This window comes from Hyperolius riggenbachi, chromosome 1, assembly GCF_040937935.1.
Source record: "Hyperolius riggenbachi isolate aHypRig1 chromosome 1, aHypRig1.pri, whole genome shotgun sequence".
Classification (NCBI taxonomy): domain Eukaryota; kingdom Metazoa; phylum Chordata; class Amphibia; order Anura; family Hyperoliidae; genus Hyperolius; species Hyperolius riggenbachi.
In genome coordinates, this window is record NC_090646.1 from 229198069 (window position 1) to 229215853 (window position 17785).

General features: G+C 43.4%; 1 protein-coding gene across 1 annotated transcript in view; it reads right to left on the bottom strand.

Annotated features, from left to right (window-relative positions):
* Positions 1–10278: 10278 nt before the first annotated feature.
* The window catches only part of CYP2U1 (cytochrome P450 family 2 subfamily U member 1), a 64801-nt gene continuing 57294 nt past the window's right edge, over positions 10279–17785 (bottom strand). Inside the window, exon 5 of the mRNA XM_068231222.1 lies at positions 10279–15355. Within this exon, the coding sequence (XP_068087323.1) occupies positions 15177–15355 (179 nt within the window). The 3' untranslated portion in view covers positions 10279–15176. The remainder of the gene's footprint in view (positions 15356–17785) is intronic.

The following is a 17785-nucleotide window of genomic DNA, read 5'->3' on the forward strand; positions in this document are numbered from 1 at the left end:
GTGTCCTCAGCAATCTCCAGTCTGTCCTGAGCAGTCCTTCGCCTTTCTTTGTGGACTCTTTCATGGACTAGGTTTGCTGACAGTGGGTCAGCCTGCCAGGCCCGCAAAGTGTTGCATCCAGCCCGCAGAGTGTTGCATCCAGCCCGCAGAGTGTTGCATCCAGCCCGCAGAGTGTTGCATCCAGCCCGCAGAGTGTTGCATCCAGCCCGCAGAGTGTTGCATCCAGCCCGCAGAGTGTTGCATCCAGCCCGCAGAGTGTTGCATCCAGCCCGCAGAGTGTTGCATCCAGCCCGCGGAACTTTGCTCCTTGCCTGCGGAACTTTGCTCCTTGCCTGCGGAACTTTGCTCCTTGCCTGCGGAACTTTGCTCCTTGCCTGCGGAACTTTGCTCCTTGCCTGCGGAACTTTGCTCCTTGCCTGCGGAACTTTGCTCCTAGTCCGCACAGGCTCAGTTCACACCGTTTCAGTGCCAGTCCGCACAAACTGTATCGGGATCTCAGCCAACGGTCCAGCCAAGCGCTCAGCCAACGGTCCAGCCAAGCGCTCAGCCAACGGTCCAGCCAAGAGCTCAACCAAAGGTCCAGATCCATGAGGTTACACAGGCTGCTGTCCTGTCTGAAACTACTGAGCCTGCTGTCCTGTCTGAAGCATCCCAACCTGTTAACTTGCCTAAAGTTATCCCGTCTTCTGTTTTGCCTGAGGTTATGCAAGCTGCTGCCCAGCCTTCACAGACTTTTGTTGCTGCTGTTCCTGTAGGTGCCAAGTCTGTTGATGATCCTGCTCCTAATGGTGCTCATACTGATGTTCCTGATGGTGCCTGGCCTGCTACTGTTCTTGCTTCTCCTGGTAGTGCCTGGTCTGCTGGACTACTTGAGGGCACCCAGTTTACCATCCAGCCTGTTGCTGCCCTGTCCGAGACAATCCAGCCTGTTGCTGCCCTGCCCGAGACTATTCAGTCTGTTGCTAATCTGCCTGCAGCACTACCTGAAGTTTTCCAGTTAACTGCTCAGATGTCACAGGACTCTGCTGTTGCTTCCAAGTCTGGCGACTCTGCTGTTGCTTCCAAGTCTGGCGACTCTGCTGTTGCTTCCAAGTCTGGCGACTCTGCTGTTGCTTCCAAGTCTGGCGACTCTGCTGTTGCTTCCAAGTCTGGCGACTCTGCTGTTGCTTCCAAGTCTGGCGACTCTGCTGTTGCTTCCAAGTCTGGCGACTCTGCTGTTGCTTCCAAGTCTGGTGACTTTTCTGCTGCTTCTGAAGATATCCAGTCTGCTGCCGCTTCTGAAGATATCCAGTCTGCTGCCGCTTCTGAGGGTATCCAGTCTGCTGCCGCTTCTGAGGGTATCCAGTCTGCTGCCGCTTCTGAGGGTATCCAGTCTGCTGCCGCTTCTGAGGGTATCCAGTCTTCGGTTCCAGTTGTTGCTTCCAAGTCTTCGGTTCCAGTTGTTGCTTCCAAGTCTTCGGTTCCAGTTGTTGCTTCCAAGTACGGTGTTCCTGCGGATCTCAAGTCTGCTCTGGCTCTTCTTGATCCTGATGGGTTCTAAAAGTTTTTCGATTTCTCTCCCTCCCTGCCCACCCAGCCTCGGTTTTTCTATTGGGACCCAGGTGGGGCTAACTCTGGAGATCGTATGGAGCGTTCGGAGCCCGCTCCTAAAGAGGGGGGTACTGTGAGGATCTGTGCCTGTGTCATCCTGCTGGTGGCAGCACTGAGGTGGACTTCCGCTGTCTACCAGCAGATGGCTCTCATATTGCTGGGAGCGGGGCAATTCCTCGGCTCACCAGCAGATGGAACTGTGGGAGATTCTGGCCAGTCACCTGAGCAATGTGCTGCTTATTTAAGGCCGGACTTCCTAGCAGCACATTGCTAGGTCATTCCGTTTGTCTGCTCGCTGCAGTTGTGACTCTGGCCATCCAGTCCTGTGCTCCTGAACTCTGCTCTGATATTCTGTATTCCTGGTATTTGATCCTTGCTAGTCTGACTATTCTCTGTCTTCTGCCCTTGTACCTTGTATTCTCTGGTTATTGATCTTGGCTTGTATGACTATTCTTCCGTGTGCTGATTCTGCTGAGACGTGTCTGTATATATTCTCATATTGTGTGTGTTGCTGTATAGATTTGTATAGATAGATAGTTAGATAGTCAGGGTTCTGGTATTTGTGGTGCACCACGCGTTGTTTGATTGTATATTGTATGTGTATGGTGATCTGCATTTGTTCACTTGCATTTTTGTAAATAAAACACATTTATTATTCTACTCTGTTGTGCAGACGTCAGTATTTCCATTGTGATCTTCTGGTTTTGTTTAAACCAAAACGTTTGCCATGCAGAGATCGTGGATCTGCCAGTCAGGTTCCAGTCACGACCACGATCTGCATGGCCAATCGTTACATAACCACTTCAGGATCACAGGTTTTTTCCCTTAAAAACCAAAACAACTTTCACATTTCAGCGCTCCTCAGATTCATTCAGCGATAACTTTATTGTTACTTATCACACTGAAATGATCTATATATAGTTTTTTTTCACCACAAATTATGCTTTCTTTGGGTGGTAGTTTTTGCTATGAATTTTATTTTATATGCATTGTAAAAGGAACAATAAGGAAAAAAAGAAAAAAAGATTATTTCTCAGTTTTCAGCCATTATAGTTTTAAAATAAAATGTGCTTTGGTACATAAAACCCACACATTTTATTTGCCCATTTGTCTGTTTTTTTACAACATTTAAATTGTGTCCCTAGTACAATGTATGGAGATATTTTATCTGGAAATAAAGGAGCATTTTTCCATTTAGGGATTTTTTAATACTTTTTCACTTATTACAAGAACTTTTTTTTGCAAAATTAACAGTGATATACTCTCATGACATCCATATTAGAAAAGTCCCTAAGGTAACTATTTATGTCAAAAAAAATTAAATGATGTAATTTTTTTTATTTTTTCTTTAACAAGTGTTTTATTTCTATAACTGTGGGGCAGGGTTGAAAGGGGTTAAAAGTAATAAAATAAAAAAAAGAATAATAAACTTTCTATGTAAAACAGTATAGTGGCATAAATAGGTGTATTTTACATTTTGGCCACAAGATGGTGCTACTGAGACCTTGTTTCTATTAACCACTTAACCCCCCGCGGTACGAATTTCTCCGTCCCTTTTTTCTCCCCTAAAAAACCAGGGAAGGAGAAATCCGTACCTTCCGCGCTACCGCCGCTGTCCGCGCTTCCGCTGCTCGTGCGCGCGCACCCGCCGGTCGTGCATGCCGCCGCCGCCCGCTCGCCCGGAGATCAATGAATGGGAAAATCCATTCCCATTCGTTGATCTAAGCCCCCGCAATGATCCGCTGCTTCTATTAGAAACAGAGCGATCATTGTGATCTTCTCAGCCTCCTACTGCTTCCTGTAAGGGCCCGTTTCCACTATAGCGTTACGAAATCGCCGGCGAATCACCGCAGGCAAATCGCATGCGGGTGCGATTCCGCATGCGTTTTTTGCCGCGATTTCGCATGCGATTTCGCATAGGTAAGGCTGTATGCGATTTTAACCATGTCACTGCCTGTGTGAATTAACATGGGTACCTATGCGAAATCGCGGCAAAAAACGCATGGGGAAACCGCATGCGATTTCCCTATTAAATACATTGCGTGCGATTCGCCTGCATTCCACACGCAGGCTAATTCTGGGGCCCCTACCCTGCAGATTTTTTCTGCACAGAAAAACGTGCGGGGAAACGCACAAGTGGAAACAGTCCCATCCACTTGTACTGACTGTGCGAATCCGCATGCGTTGCCCGCATGCGGATTCGCGATAGTGGAAACGGGCCCTGAACGTCCTTCCGGACGCTTACAGGTCGCATGTAAACAAACACACTGTGGCCATCTTGTGGCCAAATAGTAAAACTACACCCTAAAGTATTTTACATATACAAACATTACATTTACACAATAAATTCATTACCTCCCACACTCCCCAATTTTTTTTTTTTTTGTAATAAAAAAAAAAAAATACAATAATAAAAAAAAACACATAAATAGTTACCTTAGGGACTGAACTTTTTAAATATTTATGTCAAGAGGGTATAACACTGTTACTTTATAAACTGCGGGCTTGTAATTAGGGATGGATGCAAAACTGAAAAAATGCACCTTTATTTCCAAATAAAATATTGTCGCCAAACATTGTGATAGGGACATAATTTAAATGGTTTTATAACCAGGACAAATGGGCAAATGTCATGGGTTTTAATTACAGTAGCATGCGTTATTTAAAAACTATAATGGCCGAAAACTGAAAAATAATAATTTTTTCCCACATTTTTTCCTATTTTCCCATTAAAACACATTTAGAATAAAATAATTCTTGGCATAATGTCCCACCTAAAGAAAGCCTAATTGGTGGCGAAAAAAACAAGATATAGTTCACTTCATTGCGATAAGTAATAATAAAGTTATAGATGAATGGAAGGAGCGCTGAAAGGTGAAAATTGCTCTGGTGTTCAAGGGGTAAAACCCCTCAGTGGTGAAGTGGTTAATAGAACACAGCCGAACAAGTGTCGGGTCTGCTCAGAGCTTGTATGACATTAAAGCTCTCCGAAGACATGGGAATGGTGATCGCGATTGAGAATCAAAAGATTCTCACATCCTGATCACAGATGGAGGGGGCTGCGATGGTGGATCGACGGTAACAGCGCGGGGATCGTGAACGTGACGATAAGGCAGCAGTACGCATATCTACCCCCCTGATCCGCACGTGTAGTTTAAAGGGGTGTGGATATGCGTACCAAGGATCCTAAAGTGGTTAAAATAGAAAATATGAGAAAATGTTTTATTTCTCAGATAATACAAACATGGTGGACCCAGCACTCAGAAATGGAGACCAACGTGCTATAGCTGATTAGAACTCGTTGCCCACCGAGTTGAAAAATAGCAAAAACCAAATATCAGCAGCACCGCTTAAAGAAAACCTGTACTGAAAATTAAAATTCAAAATACACATATACAAGTCATACTTACCTCCCGTGTAGTCTACTCCTCAATCTCTTTCTCCTGTTGTGCGTCCTGTTTGTCCACTGTGATCAAGGGAATTCTCCGTCCTCCATTTTGAAAATGGCCATTACCCCATAACAGCTTTCTGGTCAGCACACTGTTAAAATGTAACATCACCCACTTGAGCCATAGGGAAGCATGGACATTACCTAACACATCAGTGGTCCTCTCAGCTATAACTGTTGGCAACTAATATATAACTGACAGCAACTGATATATTTCAGTTCTGACAAAATGTTGTCAGAACTGGAAGGGATCATTGTCAGAAGAAAATGGTGAGCTTCTGAGAGGAACTGATGGCAAGGTAACTATGTAATGTTCATTTGAAGCTACCTCATGTTTATTTTAAACATTTTTACTCAGTTCAGGTTCCCTTTAAGTGAAAAGTAGCTCTTTAAGATCCAGGTGGCGGAGGAGGAAAGTGAAGGACTGATTAGCCTGAAGGGGGCTGGAAGAAGCCCCAGGAATGTATAAAACTTTAATTTCATATGTCTCAGGTTTACTTTGTTACACAGTAGTACTATACTCTACATATGCACTCTCCACAGAGCTGCAGGGAATCCACTGAGAATGTTGTGCACATTGAACACAGAGGTGTTGTCTATCACCCATAAACCTGGTTCAGATTGTGCATGAAGAATGTGTAATAGAAGAAGAATCCCCTCATTCTCCTGCAGAGTACCTGCACATCACTCTTACATGTACCCATAGTTATATTTCCTAGGGCCTGATCCATGTTCAGATTGTGCATGAAGAATGTGTAATAGAGGAATAATACCCTCATTCCCCTGCAGAATACCTGCACATCACTCTTACATGTACCCACAGTCACATTGCCTAGGGCCTGATAGATGTTCTTTGTTCCTGTCTTCTACAAGTACTCTTACCAAGGACTAGCTTTAGTCTATGACTAAAAGTATTAGATGCAGAAGATCAGCCAGCTAGCCAGGTAACTGATATTGTTTAAAAGGGAATAAATATGGCAGCCTCCATATCCCTCTCACTTCAGTTGTATTTTAAAATTCCTAAGCGTCGGCAGTTAAGAGATGCATTTCATATTACATACTTTCAATCAATCAACAAAATTGTAATTTGCAAATTAGAGCAGTCGGAGTCGAGGAGTCGGTGGAATCCTAACCTGAGGAGTCGGAGTCGGTGGATTTTTGTACCGACTCCACAGTCCTGTTATTTCCGTTAAAATGCATTAAAGGAATCATCAGTCAAAATAAAAAAAATCCGCTTTATTTGCCTGGGCTTTCTCCAGCCCCTTGCAGCCGACTGTCCCGCGCTTACCGCTCCGCTCTCTGCCGCCGTCCCGGGCTCCCAGCATGGTGCAGAGGCCGACCGCGAGGTTGTCCTTACTGCGCCTGCGTGAAGCGCCGCTGTCAATCAAGCCCACATTATCCGTGGCTTACTGCGAAGGCACAGTAGTTCTGCTTGCTCAGTAGGCCGCGGACGTCGGCTGACTGTGCACCAATGAGTACCAGTGATGCACCAATGAGTATAACGGGAGCCAATGGGAATTTGCTTGGAACATAAGATTAGTTGGAAGAACCATTGTGCACATACATACATCACTGCAAACGCCTGTTTCATTTGACACTGATGCATGTCATGACATTGCAGCATCACCAAAACAGTGAAGGAGGTCAGGGGTCGCGCTGGCAGAGAGGTGAGCCTTTAATACTGAGCATAGGCATGGGGGGTCGCCATTACGATTTCCAATAGATTTCATGTTGAAGTCACTGTGCAGTGTGTGGGTAGGCAATAGATCCCTTTCTGATCAGATTTGATCAGACAGGGATCTATCTAATGGTCAATCTGGCCATACATTGAGTGGTGTATGACCACCTTTACCCTCAAAACTGTCCCTAGACCTTTGCAGGGTTATCACATCTGATTGGGTAAACACAAAGCATGCGCACATAACTTGGGTAATGTACTTGAGCGCATTGTGAGTTCTAGCACTTTACAAATGTTAGCTCATTTATGTGCTCAGAACTGCTGTTGATGATTCTAGAGCCTATATGCAATTCACTTTTTCTCCTGAGTTTTCTCCTAGGAGATAATTCTACATCTTAACATTTAAATTATCTTTTTAGCACTTTGCAATAGAAAAAGTACCATAAAGTAGGTGAAAATGTACTGTCAAAATTATTTTGTGTATTTGTTTGCATGCTGGTGGTGTAAAAGGCATTTTATTTACAAGTTGTGAAAATATCACCTAGGAGAGAAGTCGGGTGATATAGTGAATTGCATATGGGCCCAGGACTCTCAGTACTCCTTCCAAGGCTTCTGAATGTGCAGCTCAGTGAAATACATTTTAATCTTATCTTTGTGTGTGTGTGATTGTGTGTACATAACCACCTTGTGAAGTGAGCAAAGCCTCTATCGCCTTCTGTGATTTAGCCAGCAACAGTGAAGCTCTGTTCCCACTTGTGCCAGGATTATCGTGGACTGCACAGAAGTGCAGTCCGCTTACTGCAATGGATCCCGCGGATCTGTTGAAGTGTGACAAGTGTCGCAGTATTTTTATAGAATAGAAGTCGTTCAATGTCAGTTTAGCGGAGAACAGACAAAAAAATGTCCATTCTACGTTCAAGTTGGAACAACAAGTTGATGGACAGCTGAGGGAGGGAGTAAAGGTACCCATACACTATTGGATATTTGAATATATCAGAATTGAACAAATATCTGTGAAAAATGATGACTTTCCTGATCGTTATATTGATCAAACATTGATCAGGAAAGATGTTCCTGATCGAGTGAGGGAAGTGGGAACATAAGTGGCCATAGGAGCAGTGTACAATGCGTGACCTCCTAGCTTTGTCCTGTTTCAAGCAGTACAAAGCTATCCACAGTGATGGTGCAACAAACTGAATATTAGTATGCAGGCATACAATTGGTATCAGGAAGATAACGATCATTAACTCGATCTTATGACACATGGCTCCCTATAACCTTCCCAATGGATGTATGAGAAGAGGGAGTCCCCTGCTGTCTGATTGACACTCCCATAGCAGATGAATTCAATGGTTTACAAAAGGGCTGCCCAATAGGTCAGCCGCGTCCCATTAAAGGGAACCTTAACTGAGTGTAATATGGATGTTTCCTTTTAAACAATACCAGTTGCTTGGCAGTCCTGCTGATCTCTTTTACATCAGTAGTGGCTGAATTACACACCTGAAACAAGCATGCAGCTAATCTAGTCTGACTTCAGTCAGAGCACCTGATATGCATACTTATTGAGGGGCTGTGGCTAAAAGTATTAGAGACACAGGATCAGCAGCAGAGTCGGGCAGCTGGTATTATTTTAAAAGGAAAAATCCACATCCTTCTCAAGTTAGGTTCCCTTTAAATTTTGCGGCTGGCAGCTGTAGATAGTGCCTGCTTGGCTGCGTCCCATCAAGTTTTCCTGCCGGCCGCTGGCCAATAGGGAAGGCGGCGTGGCCGCGATGTCATGGCTGGGGGTGGCGCGGGGCACAACACATCCCTTTGCCCGCCAGAGTGCTTCCTCAGCCGCCGGATTGAACATCTGCCCTCGAGGCAGGCGCGGCTGAGGGAGTGGAGACCAGCACAAGCCGCAGACACCACCACTGAAGCTGGAGGGAGGTAAGTGATAACCAGTACCTATCTAGCTAACCTATACTAAAGACACATATACAGTACCTAGCTAATGTATACTGAAGGCACATATACCTAGCTAACCTATCCTGAAGGCACATATACCTGGCTAACCTATTCTGAAGGCATATACGTATACCAAGCTAACCTATACTGAAGGCAAATATACCTAGCTAACCTATACTGAAGGCACATATACCTAGCTAACCTATACTGAAGGCACATATAATTAGCTAACCTATCCTGAAGGCACATATACCGAGCTAACCTATACTGAAGGCACATATACCTAGCTAACCTATCCTGAAGGCACATATACCTAGCTAACCTATCCTGAAGGCACATATACTGTACCTAGCTAACCTATACTGAAGGCACATATATCTAGCTACCCTATACTGAAGGCACATACATATACCTAGCTAACCTATACAGAAGGCACATACATATACCTAGCTAACCTATACTGAAGGCACATACATATACCTAGCTAACCTATACTGAAAGCACATACGTATACCTAGCTAACCTGGACTGAAGGCACATATACCTAGCTAACCTATACTGAAGGCACATATACCTAGCTAACCTATACTGAAGGCACATATACCTAACTACCTATACGGGATAGGGGGGTAAGCTTAGCATTTGAAACGTTGGTAGATCTCCTAGCCTCTGCGAATTTTAAAGTAGCTCGCGAGCAGAAAAAGTTTGGGCACCCCTGGATTAAAAAAACTATCCACAGGTCCTATGACCAGTATTTTGGGGTAAAAAAAACAGCGAGGGCAAGTAACTAAATTATGACATGCAGTAAGCCTCGACTGAGCCTGTAAGTGTCCTGATGGGGTTCTCTTGTCGCCATGCTGCCGTTAGGCTGCAATTTGTATGCGGACAGTTGCACACCTGAGGTTTAAATTAGGCTTCATATGACCCTGCGCCACTGTTCAGCAACAGGGTCATATACATAGCCCCCCCTCTGGTGGCAGAAAGTATGTCACTGGGGTTCCTGTCAGCCATGTCGCAATGCGCTCTCGTCCTATACACTTGCTGCGTCGCCCATTCAGTTGCATGACTACATAATCTGTGCTGTAGGCGCGGATCATGCAGTAACACTCTGCAGCATTGCAGTCATTTGCATACTTCCGACGCACTGTGTCGCATTGCATGAACTGTGCAAGTCTCCATAGACTTGCATGGCACTTGCAGCTGGGTAGTGTACCGCGGAATGATGCAGCGCAAGTGTGCAAGGAGCCTTAAACTGGACCAATCCAAACTGTCAGAAATTGAATCTCATTGGTTCATTTTTACTGAGCATACAAATTGCATACAAATTTGCATCAATGTGGAAATATTTGCCATTCATTCAGCTCTACTCGCGATACTTCCGACAGAGGGTAATGAAACCGCCCCAGCTGTTTGTAGCCATTCCAACAGTTTCTGAATATAAGTATAAGTATAATTGGAATGCTAAGTCCACTGCAACGATGACAACATATCATTTGCTTTATCCATTTACTCCAATTACTATTTTTTGGGGGGAACCTGTCTGTACAATGTGATACTGAATAGCTTGGTCTTGTGTGCCATGTGAGTATTTAGCAGAGCAAAAATTATTTATAGATATTATTAGGGTTACTTTTATTTGAATTGCTATATTTATTACAAAGGATTACAGTTGTATAAACGTTTAATAAAATCACTATTTTAGACACATTTAAACACATACAACTGCTATGTGAATGGCTTTACATTCATTTACAATACATTAAGGCACAAAGATGTACATTCAGACATTTGCATTGCTGAGCATATCAGTATTAGTTATAGTTTCCTGAATTGTTTCTCCCTCTTTATAGAACTGGTAGAGTATATAGCACCATGCAGCCTATTATACAATATAGAACCATGCAGCCCATTATACTCAATTTACATCTGTTGTTTCTGAAAAAACAAATTATGAAAGACTGGCTGAGCAGTTCTGTTCAATTACGTGTACTTGAGATAGGGCCCCTTTAAAAATTTTTACATAACAGGGGCTTCCTCCAGGCCCCTCTGGCCTGTTTGCTCCCTCGTCATCCTAAAGGTGGCCACACACCATACCATTTTTTAAATATCTGTTCAATTTAAGAATTGCAATCAATTTTTCTGACTGATTGTGATATTTCAAAAATATATCCAATGTACCACACACCTATGTTCAATTTCACCTCAATTATGATAAAAATGACTGGAAACTCTGAGAAAATTGCTAGGGTGTGTATATTAATAAATTGACAATCCAACACACACCATACAATTTTTAGTAGAAATTGAAGAGAAATATCTGGCATTTCGGATCGATTTAAATAAAAAAGAAAACGGGAAATCCGATCGGATTTTTCAGTCGAATGAAAATAAAGCTTTCGATTTTTTTCAAGAGATACGATCGTTTTTATCGAATTGCTCCCACCTTTTCCAAAAGATTTTGAATGGAATTCTATTAAAATCTGGGTAATATAATGCTTCTTTGTTTTAAGTCATATTGGTTTTGCTGGCATTGATACTGTATATGTAAAATACAGCATTTAGCTTATGAAAAAATTATGTTTTCCCTTTTTTGTTGTGAAACAAGCAATGCATTCAGTTTAGGGATATACGCTACAATTAATTGTAAACCTTAATTGCATTCAAAACACAGCGATTCCTCAGTGTTCCTAACAGGGCCTGTTAAATTGAAGTGGAAAAGCTTTTGCCAATCACTGGATAGGTATTGGAGTAGGGCTTCTCCTCTGTGCTTCAAAATGGAACATTTTAGGCAGTCCATTTTATCCTTGTTTACATACAAATACAAAAAAGCCCCTCACAGATTTGGCAAGTATTTAGAGGCAATTTAGCCATTTCCCTGCTGCTGGTACGTATATTTACGCCCCTCCTTCACAACCGGGGCGTAGACATACATACTGCTTTATTTACTTCCCGTTCGCCGCTGCCATTTGTTTACATCAAAATCCATTCCATGATCAATGAATGGGAACAGCTTGTTCCCAAACCTGATCACAGTGCCTGTGATGAATGAAAGCCAGCATCAGTGAGACGCTGACATTCACTAACAAAGGAAAAGTAAGCAATTACTCTTAACTACTTGGCGTATACTGTTTACAGTACTCGGAATTTAGTGTAGTGCCATCTTGTGGCCAAAAAGAAAAAATGCACCCTCATACACTATTGTATATAGTAATACATAGATTTTTTATTATTTTTTAACCCCTTACACCCCTACCCTATGGTTACCAAAATAAAACACAAAAGTAAAAATTGACATAATTTAAAAAAAAAAAAATAGTTACCTTAGGGACTTTTTGATATGTATGTAATGAGGGTATATTACTGCTATTTTTGTAAATAAAGGCTTGTAATTATTCATATAATATAAAAAAAAACATTAAACGGAAAAAAATACACCTTTCTTTCCAAATGAAATATTATCCCCATACATTGTACTAGGGAGACAGTTTAAGCGTTGTAATAACCGGAACAAATTGGCAAATAAAACATGTGCATTTTATTTATCACTAGTGACCTTAGCCCATTTAAAAACGGGCTAGGTCTGTCTCTGCGGGCCTGCCGCACCCGCCCGTCCACCTGATCTGCATATGCTTGTTTAGGGTATATGGCTAAAAATATTAGAGGCAGAGGATCAGTAGAACAACCAGGCAACTGTTATTGCTTATAAGGAAATAAATATGGCAGCCTCCATATCCCTCTCGATTCAATTGTCCTTTAACCTTTTCGGGACCATGTTAATGAGATCCTACGCCGCACTTGTGGCTGTTCTAGCCTGATGCGGCGTAGGATCTACGCCGGCCCGCAATTTCCGCTCCCGACGCGATCGTGCGCACCCGGAGGGGAGATTAAGCTGTCATATGACAGCCGACATCTCCCCCGAGTGATCAGCAGCCATCGCGTATGGCTGCTGATCACACGATCACTACGATCGCCGTCGGATCGTAGTGATCAGTTTGACAGCTGCGGCGGCAGGGGGGAAAGAAGAGGATCCACTCACCTCCCTGCCGTTCCAGCGACGATCGGCACCCCCCTCCGCTCTGGCCGGCATCTCCGCTCCGTCTGACGTCAGCGCCGGGTCCCGGCTTGATGACGTCATCAAGCCGCGACCCGGAACTGATCTTCAGACAGAACGGAGATGCCGGCCGGAGAAGAGGGTCCCGTGCGGCTCATCGCTGGAGCCTGGAAGGTAAGTGAAGGCTGCGGGCAGAAGGGGGAGGCACAGGCCACCATGGGGGACACCACTCTAGCCAGCCACACACAGGATCCGGCCGCCTGACCCCCCCAAACGCGCGCACCCCCTTCCCGTGCAAAATGCCTGGTCCTTAAGGGGGGATAGGTGGCCGGTCCCGAAAAGGTTAAGGAAACATGACAACATTGATTAATAATTTTTTTGTGGGAAAAATGCTAAAATTATGTTCTTCTATAAAGTCTGTTTGGTTTTTTGTTTTTATCTTTTAATCTACCTACACCTAGGCTGATCTGTTTATAATTCCTCCAAAGATCATCTCAAAAACTCAAAAACCTAAATAGAGCAGCACATATTTAAATAAAATTAGCTCGAAAGTAGTAGCAGCAGATTTGTCATCAGTGACATCAGAAATGTAAATTACTGGAAGCTTACTGGTAAACACAGTGACACTCTTTGGTTATTCCTGTCATGAAGGCAGTATTATTCATATGCACTTATGCTCCTAGTTTTCCCAATTAATGTGTGTTGTTTTGGTTTTTAAATTAGGTTGATTAGAAATAATATTGCAGCACTGTTAGCTAAGCTGAGGATGGAAATGTTTTAATGACTAAAACTACTGTATAAACCCAGATGCACAAACCAAGTAAAAACATCCTATAAACATTAATACAAAAACAGACAATACAATTCTGCCCTCATTCACACTATACATGTTGCTGTGCAGATTTCAGCAATGAGTAAAATGGGCGATAAAAAGGAACACTAGAGAGTGCATAGAAAACACTAACGTTCCCACTTATAAATGCAGTGCTGTTCCATTCAGTGCCACTGAATGGGATCAGAGCCACAGCCTAAAGGAACGCAGCTGCAGCGCATGCCTATATAGCACATGACCACTTGCATTGCATAGTGTGAAGGAAAGCAGCATTTATACGTAATAACATTTTAAAAAAAGTGATTTTTTTTTCCTGCAAATGTCAATAGACGGATACACTGGGTAGGGAAAAATAAATCTTCTCAATAATATGTGAATGTGTAAAATAAGCTCCAGTTGTGTACTGGTAAAAAATATCCATACTGTAGTACACTCCATGTACAAGTAGGAGCCTGCCTTAGGATAAACCCCTATGGTTTATCTTAATATTTCTTCTCTGGCAGGGTCCATACTTGTCAGTGCAGAAACCACAAACAATTTTTTCGCACATGCATTTTACCACAGTAGTTACTGATTGCCAATGAGAAAATGCAATGCGCAAATTTATGCTGCAAAATGTCTTTTTTTTTGCATAATAAAACGAATTCCACAATTTGTAATCAGAAATGCAAATCTCCATTGGCTTCCATTGTATGTGCAGCGATCATGTTTTTGACAATGCGCAATTCAGACACAATTTTTGATCAGTGTGAATGATGCCTTTACATTTAATTGTGAACTGGTAATGGGATCATTCCTATTCATAATCCTGATATATAATGTCATGCAGGGGAGTAACTACAAATCATGGGGGGCCCCAGCAAAACATAGATAGGGCCCCTCATGTTCACAGCATTTCCCTGGCCTCCCCTTGGTGACTCTCAGCCCAGGGGCCTATCTTGGAAAAGTCATAAAACAAGTGTGGCCACCATAATCTTTATACCAATAACAGGTGCAGCCACAAAAACACCTTATCTGATGGATTAAGGAAAGGAAAGTTAGTAGTTGGGGTCTCCTCCCAGCTCTGGGACCCCCTGCAGTTGCAAGGCCAGTGCCCCTGTAGTTATGCCCCTGATGTTATGTCGCCTCGGTGGTAGTAATAAGGAAGCCCATGCATAGCTGACACGCAGGCTCTGCTCTCCCACCTGCAATGCATTTATACAGTTATACTTTTTTACCACATCATGTAAATGTGACCCCAAAGTATACATGCACCTTGCTAATGGAGAAAACAACCATCTGATATACAATGGAATGTATTACAATTGCCATAAGTGGGAAAGAGGTCCTGAAGACCCCTTGCAAAAATTAAAAAGTAAAGTAAAACTGCACTGAACTGAAAAGTGATGAAAAAGACCAACTTTTCAGTTCCCTGAGCACACTGCTGCCATAGGAGTCATCCACTGACAAATAATCCCAGTACAATGATACAATCCTAGTTCAGTTGTCATATTTTGTTCAGCACAACTGTCTTTATAACTGCTGTCATAACTTTCATAAAATGCTTCAAATGTGCAGAACATTTCTTAATTTCAACAGTTGTATACATTCCAGGACAGTAACAGCTTCATCAAGAAAGCATTATCATCAGTTATCTTTTTTCAATCTTGATGTCAAATGGGTAAGGAGCAAGTGTCAGACCGAAGCGTCCTTCCAGGGCTGGTTCAAATGTATCATCGGCAAAGGAAAACCTGAAAGACTGCAGGAGATTGACAAACATAAGGAAGAGCTCCATTTTGGCCAGCTGTTCTCCCATGCAGACTCTGCGACCTGATGATTAAAAACACATGCTTAGAATCCATCCACTCCAAGTAATATCTACTCACAAAAAAGAAAATTCCTTCTCTGAAAAGTCATCTGTATTGTTCTGAATACTGTGTTGTTAAAAAGTGGCAAAGACATGAGAAAAAGCGTTACTGTTCAGAAATATTACCAATCTATTTGCATTCAGATAGTTTTCGTTATTATTGTTTAAAGGGACCCTGAGCAGTGGGCAAAAAAAGCAAATCTGGACTTACCTGAGGATTCCTCTAGTCCCCCGTAGCCCACGAGGTCAAACGGTGTCTACTGCGTGGTCCCGCTGGCTGCTCCATATACCTGGCGACTTAGGCTGAAGTTGCGCACCTACCGGAGCCGCTACTGCGACCACAGAAGGGACACAGAGGACACCAAGGGGCTATGGGGGGCTGCAAGAAGGCTCAGGTAAGTCCTGATTTGCTTTTTTCCGTTGATTGTCGGGGTCCATTTAACCTGCACAACTGATCATTCTTGCCAGAAGTAGGAATCCACATTTTTTGGGGATCCTGCAGAGGCTTACCACATACTGCTGGCCCCCGCCGTTGTTGTGTGCGGACTGCCAAAAGAAATCCAACTAGAGCTTGTGGGGTTTGTGATTGTGACTGCACTTCTCTTCATACATGGCTGCACGAGTAAAGCTGCACCTGGGCAGTAAGCTGGAGCTGCTCATGCATGGAGAGAAGCACAGTTGCAATCTTCAAGAGGCTCTCAGACAGCTGCATAATCTCCAGGAGGACATGGGAAGCCTCTGAAGGATCTAGAGCATACATGTAAAACTCCGGCCCATGGGCTGAATCTGGCCCTCAGAGACATTAAATTTGGCCCTCATCTCAAGTGGTTTCCCCACTTTGCTTTATGTTTGGCCCTCTGTAGACCAACAGGGAAGCTATATTGGAAGTGAAGCCATAGAACACCAGGGAAGCCATATGGGGGAGGTTGGGGAAAGCACTAGGGAACTGTATAGGGGAGGGCGAGGGCTACTAGACACCAGGCAACTATGTGGGGGGAGGACCACTACTAGACACCAGGGAACTGTATAGGGGATAACGTGACCAATAGACATTGAGGTTGACCCGCGACTTGGTCCCAGTGTTCAGTTTCAGCCCACTTCATATTTGAGTTAGACATCCATGATCTAGAGGCTTCCCTCTTCTTAGGTAAGTATCTAGTTTTTTTCACCTTAGGTTCGCCTGGAGTTTATTAAGGAGGTGATCAGATAGGAGAACAAGTCCCTTCCATTCTGTTACTCCTCATTCCTTATTGTGGGACAAGGGAGTGAGGAAGGCCCCCTCGTCTCTCATCAATATGGATGCAGTGCTTATCAATGCTGAAAGCCAAGTTGGTTGGTTGGCTCTTTTGGCAGGGAAGAGCTACATGCTCGCTGGCTCTTTATCCTGCCAGCATCCAGCATGCATATCTGAAAAAGGTGATGGCATCTCTAAGAAGATCCCTCTGTCCACACAATGTCACAATGCATTTGTTTTTAAGATACTGCCATCAGGATTTTAATCAGTATACCATAGGTTGTTGCATACAGCGGCTTTAGTAAACTGCTCTAAAGTGTATTTTCAGATGGGTCGAGAAAATCTGGCCATTACCATCCATGCAAAAAGCCGGTACCCAAATTTACTGATATAGCCCCTATTAGCAGCTTTTTACGTGGGCGCCTATGGCAGCGCCCATTAGTTTTATGGAAAGATAGGGGAGGGTTATTGTAAGGAATAGGTTGGGGTGCTTTGTGTTAGGCAAAGATAGGGAAGGGTTAGTGTTAGGAACAGGTGGGTGGTGGTTAGTGTTCGACATAGATAGAGTGCGGTTAGTGTTAGGAGTAGGTGGGAGGTGGCTAGTGTTAGGCATAGATAAAGGAGGGTTAGTGTTAGGAGTAGGTGGGGGTGGTTAAATTTAGGCATAAAAAAAAGTTAAAGTGTGCTTCCTCAACAAGTAGAATTAGTCCACACTATAGCCGGCCCAGCTGGGCATTATCTGCAGAATCCTGATCTCCAAAACCAAGGGACCCTTGTTCACTTGTTCTCCACATCAAATCATGTCCAGCCGTCTTTGTTTTTTTGTGGCCAGCTGGGCCAGCTATATAGTGTGAACTAATTTTATTTGTTCAGGAAGCACACTTTAATTTGTTTTTTTACATTTTTATGAGGTGTTTTGCATGCGACACTGGCAAGTGCAGCAAGCCTATGTTGATCTTTATTTTAGGTGTGAGTGGGAGCACATCTGTAAATAAGTTTGCTTAATAGTGCTAGGCATAGATGGGAATGGTTAAAGTTGGGAGTAGGTGTGGGGTGGATAGTGTAAGGCATAGACAGGGAAGGGTTGATGTTAGCAGTAGCTGAGAGGAGGTCAGTGATAGGCTTAGATAGGTAACCGTTCATATTAAGGAAGAGTACA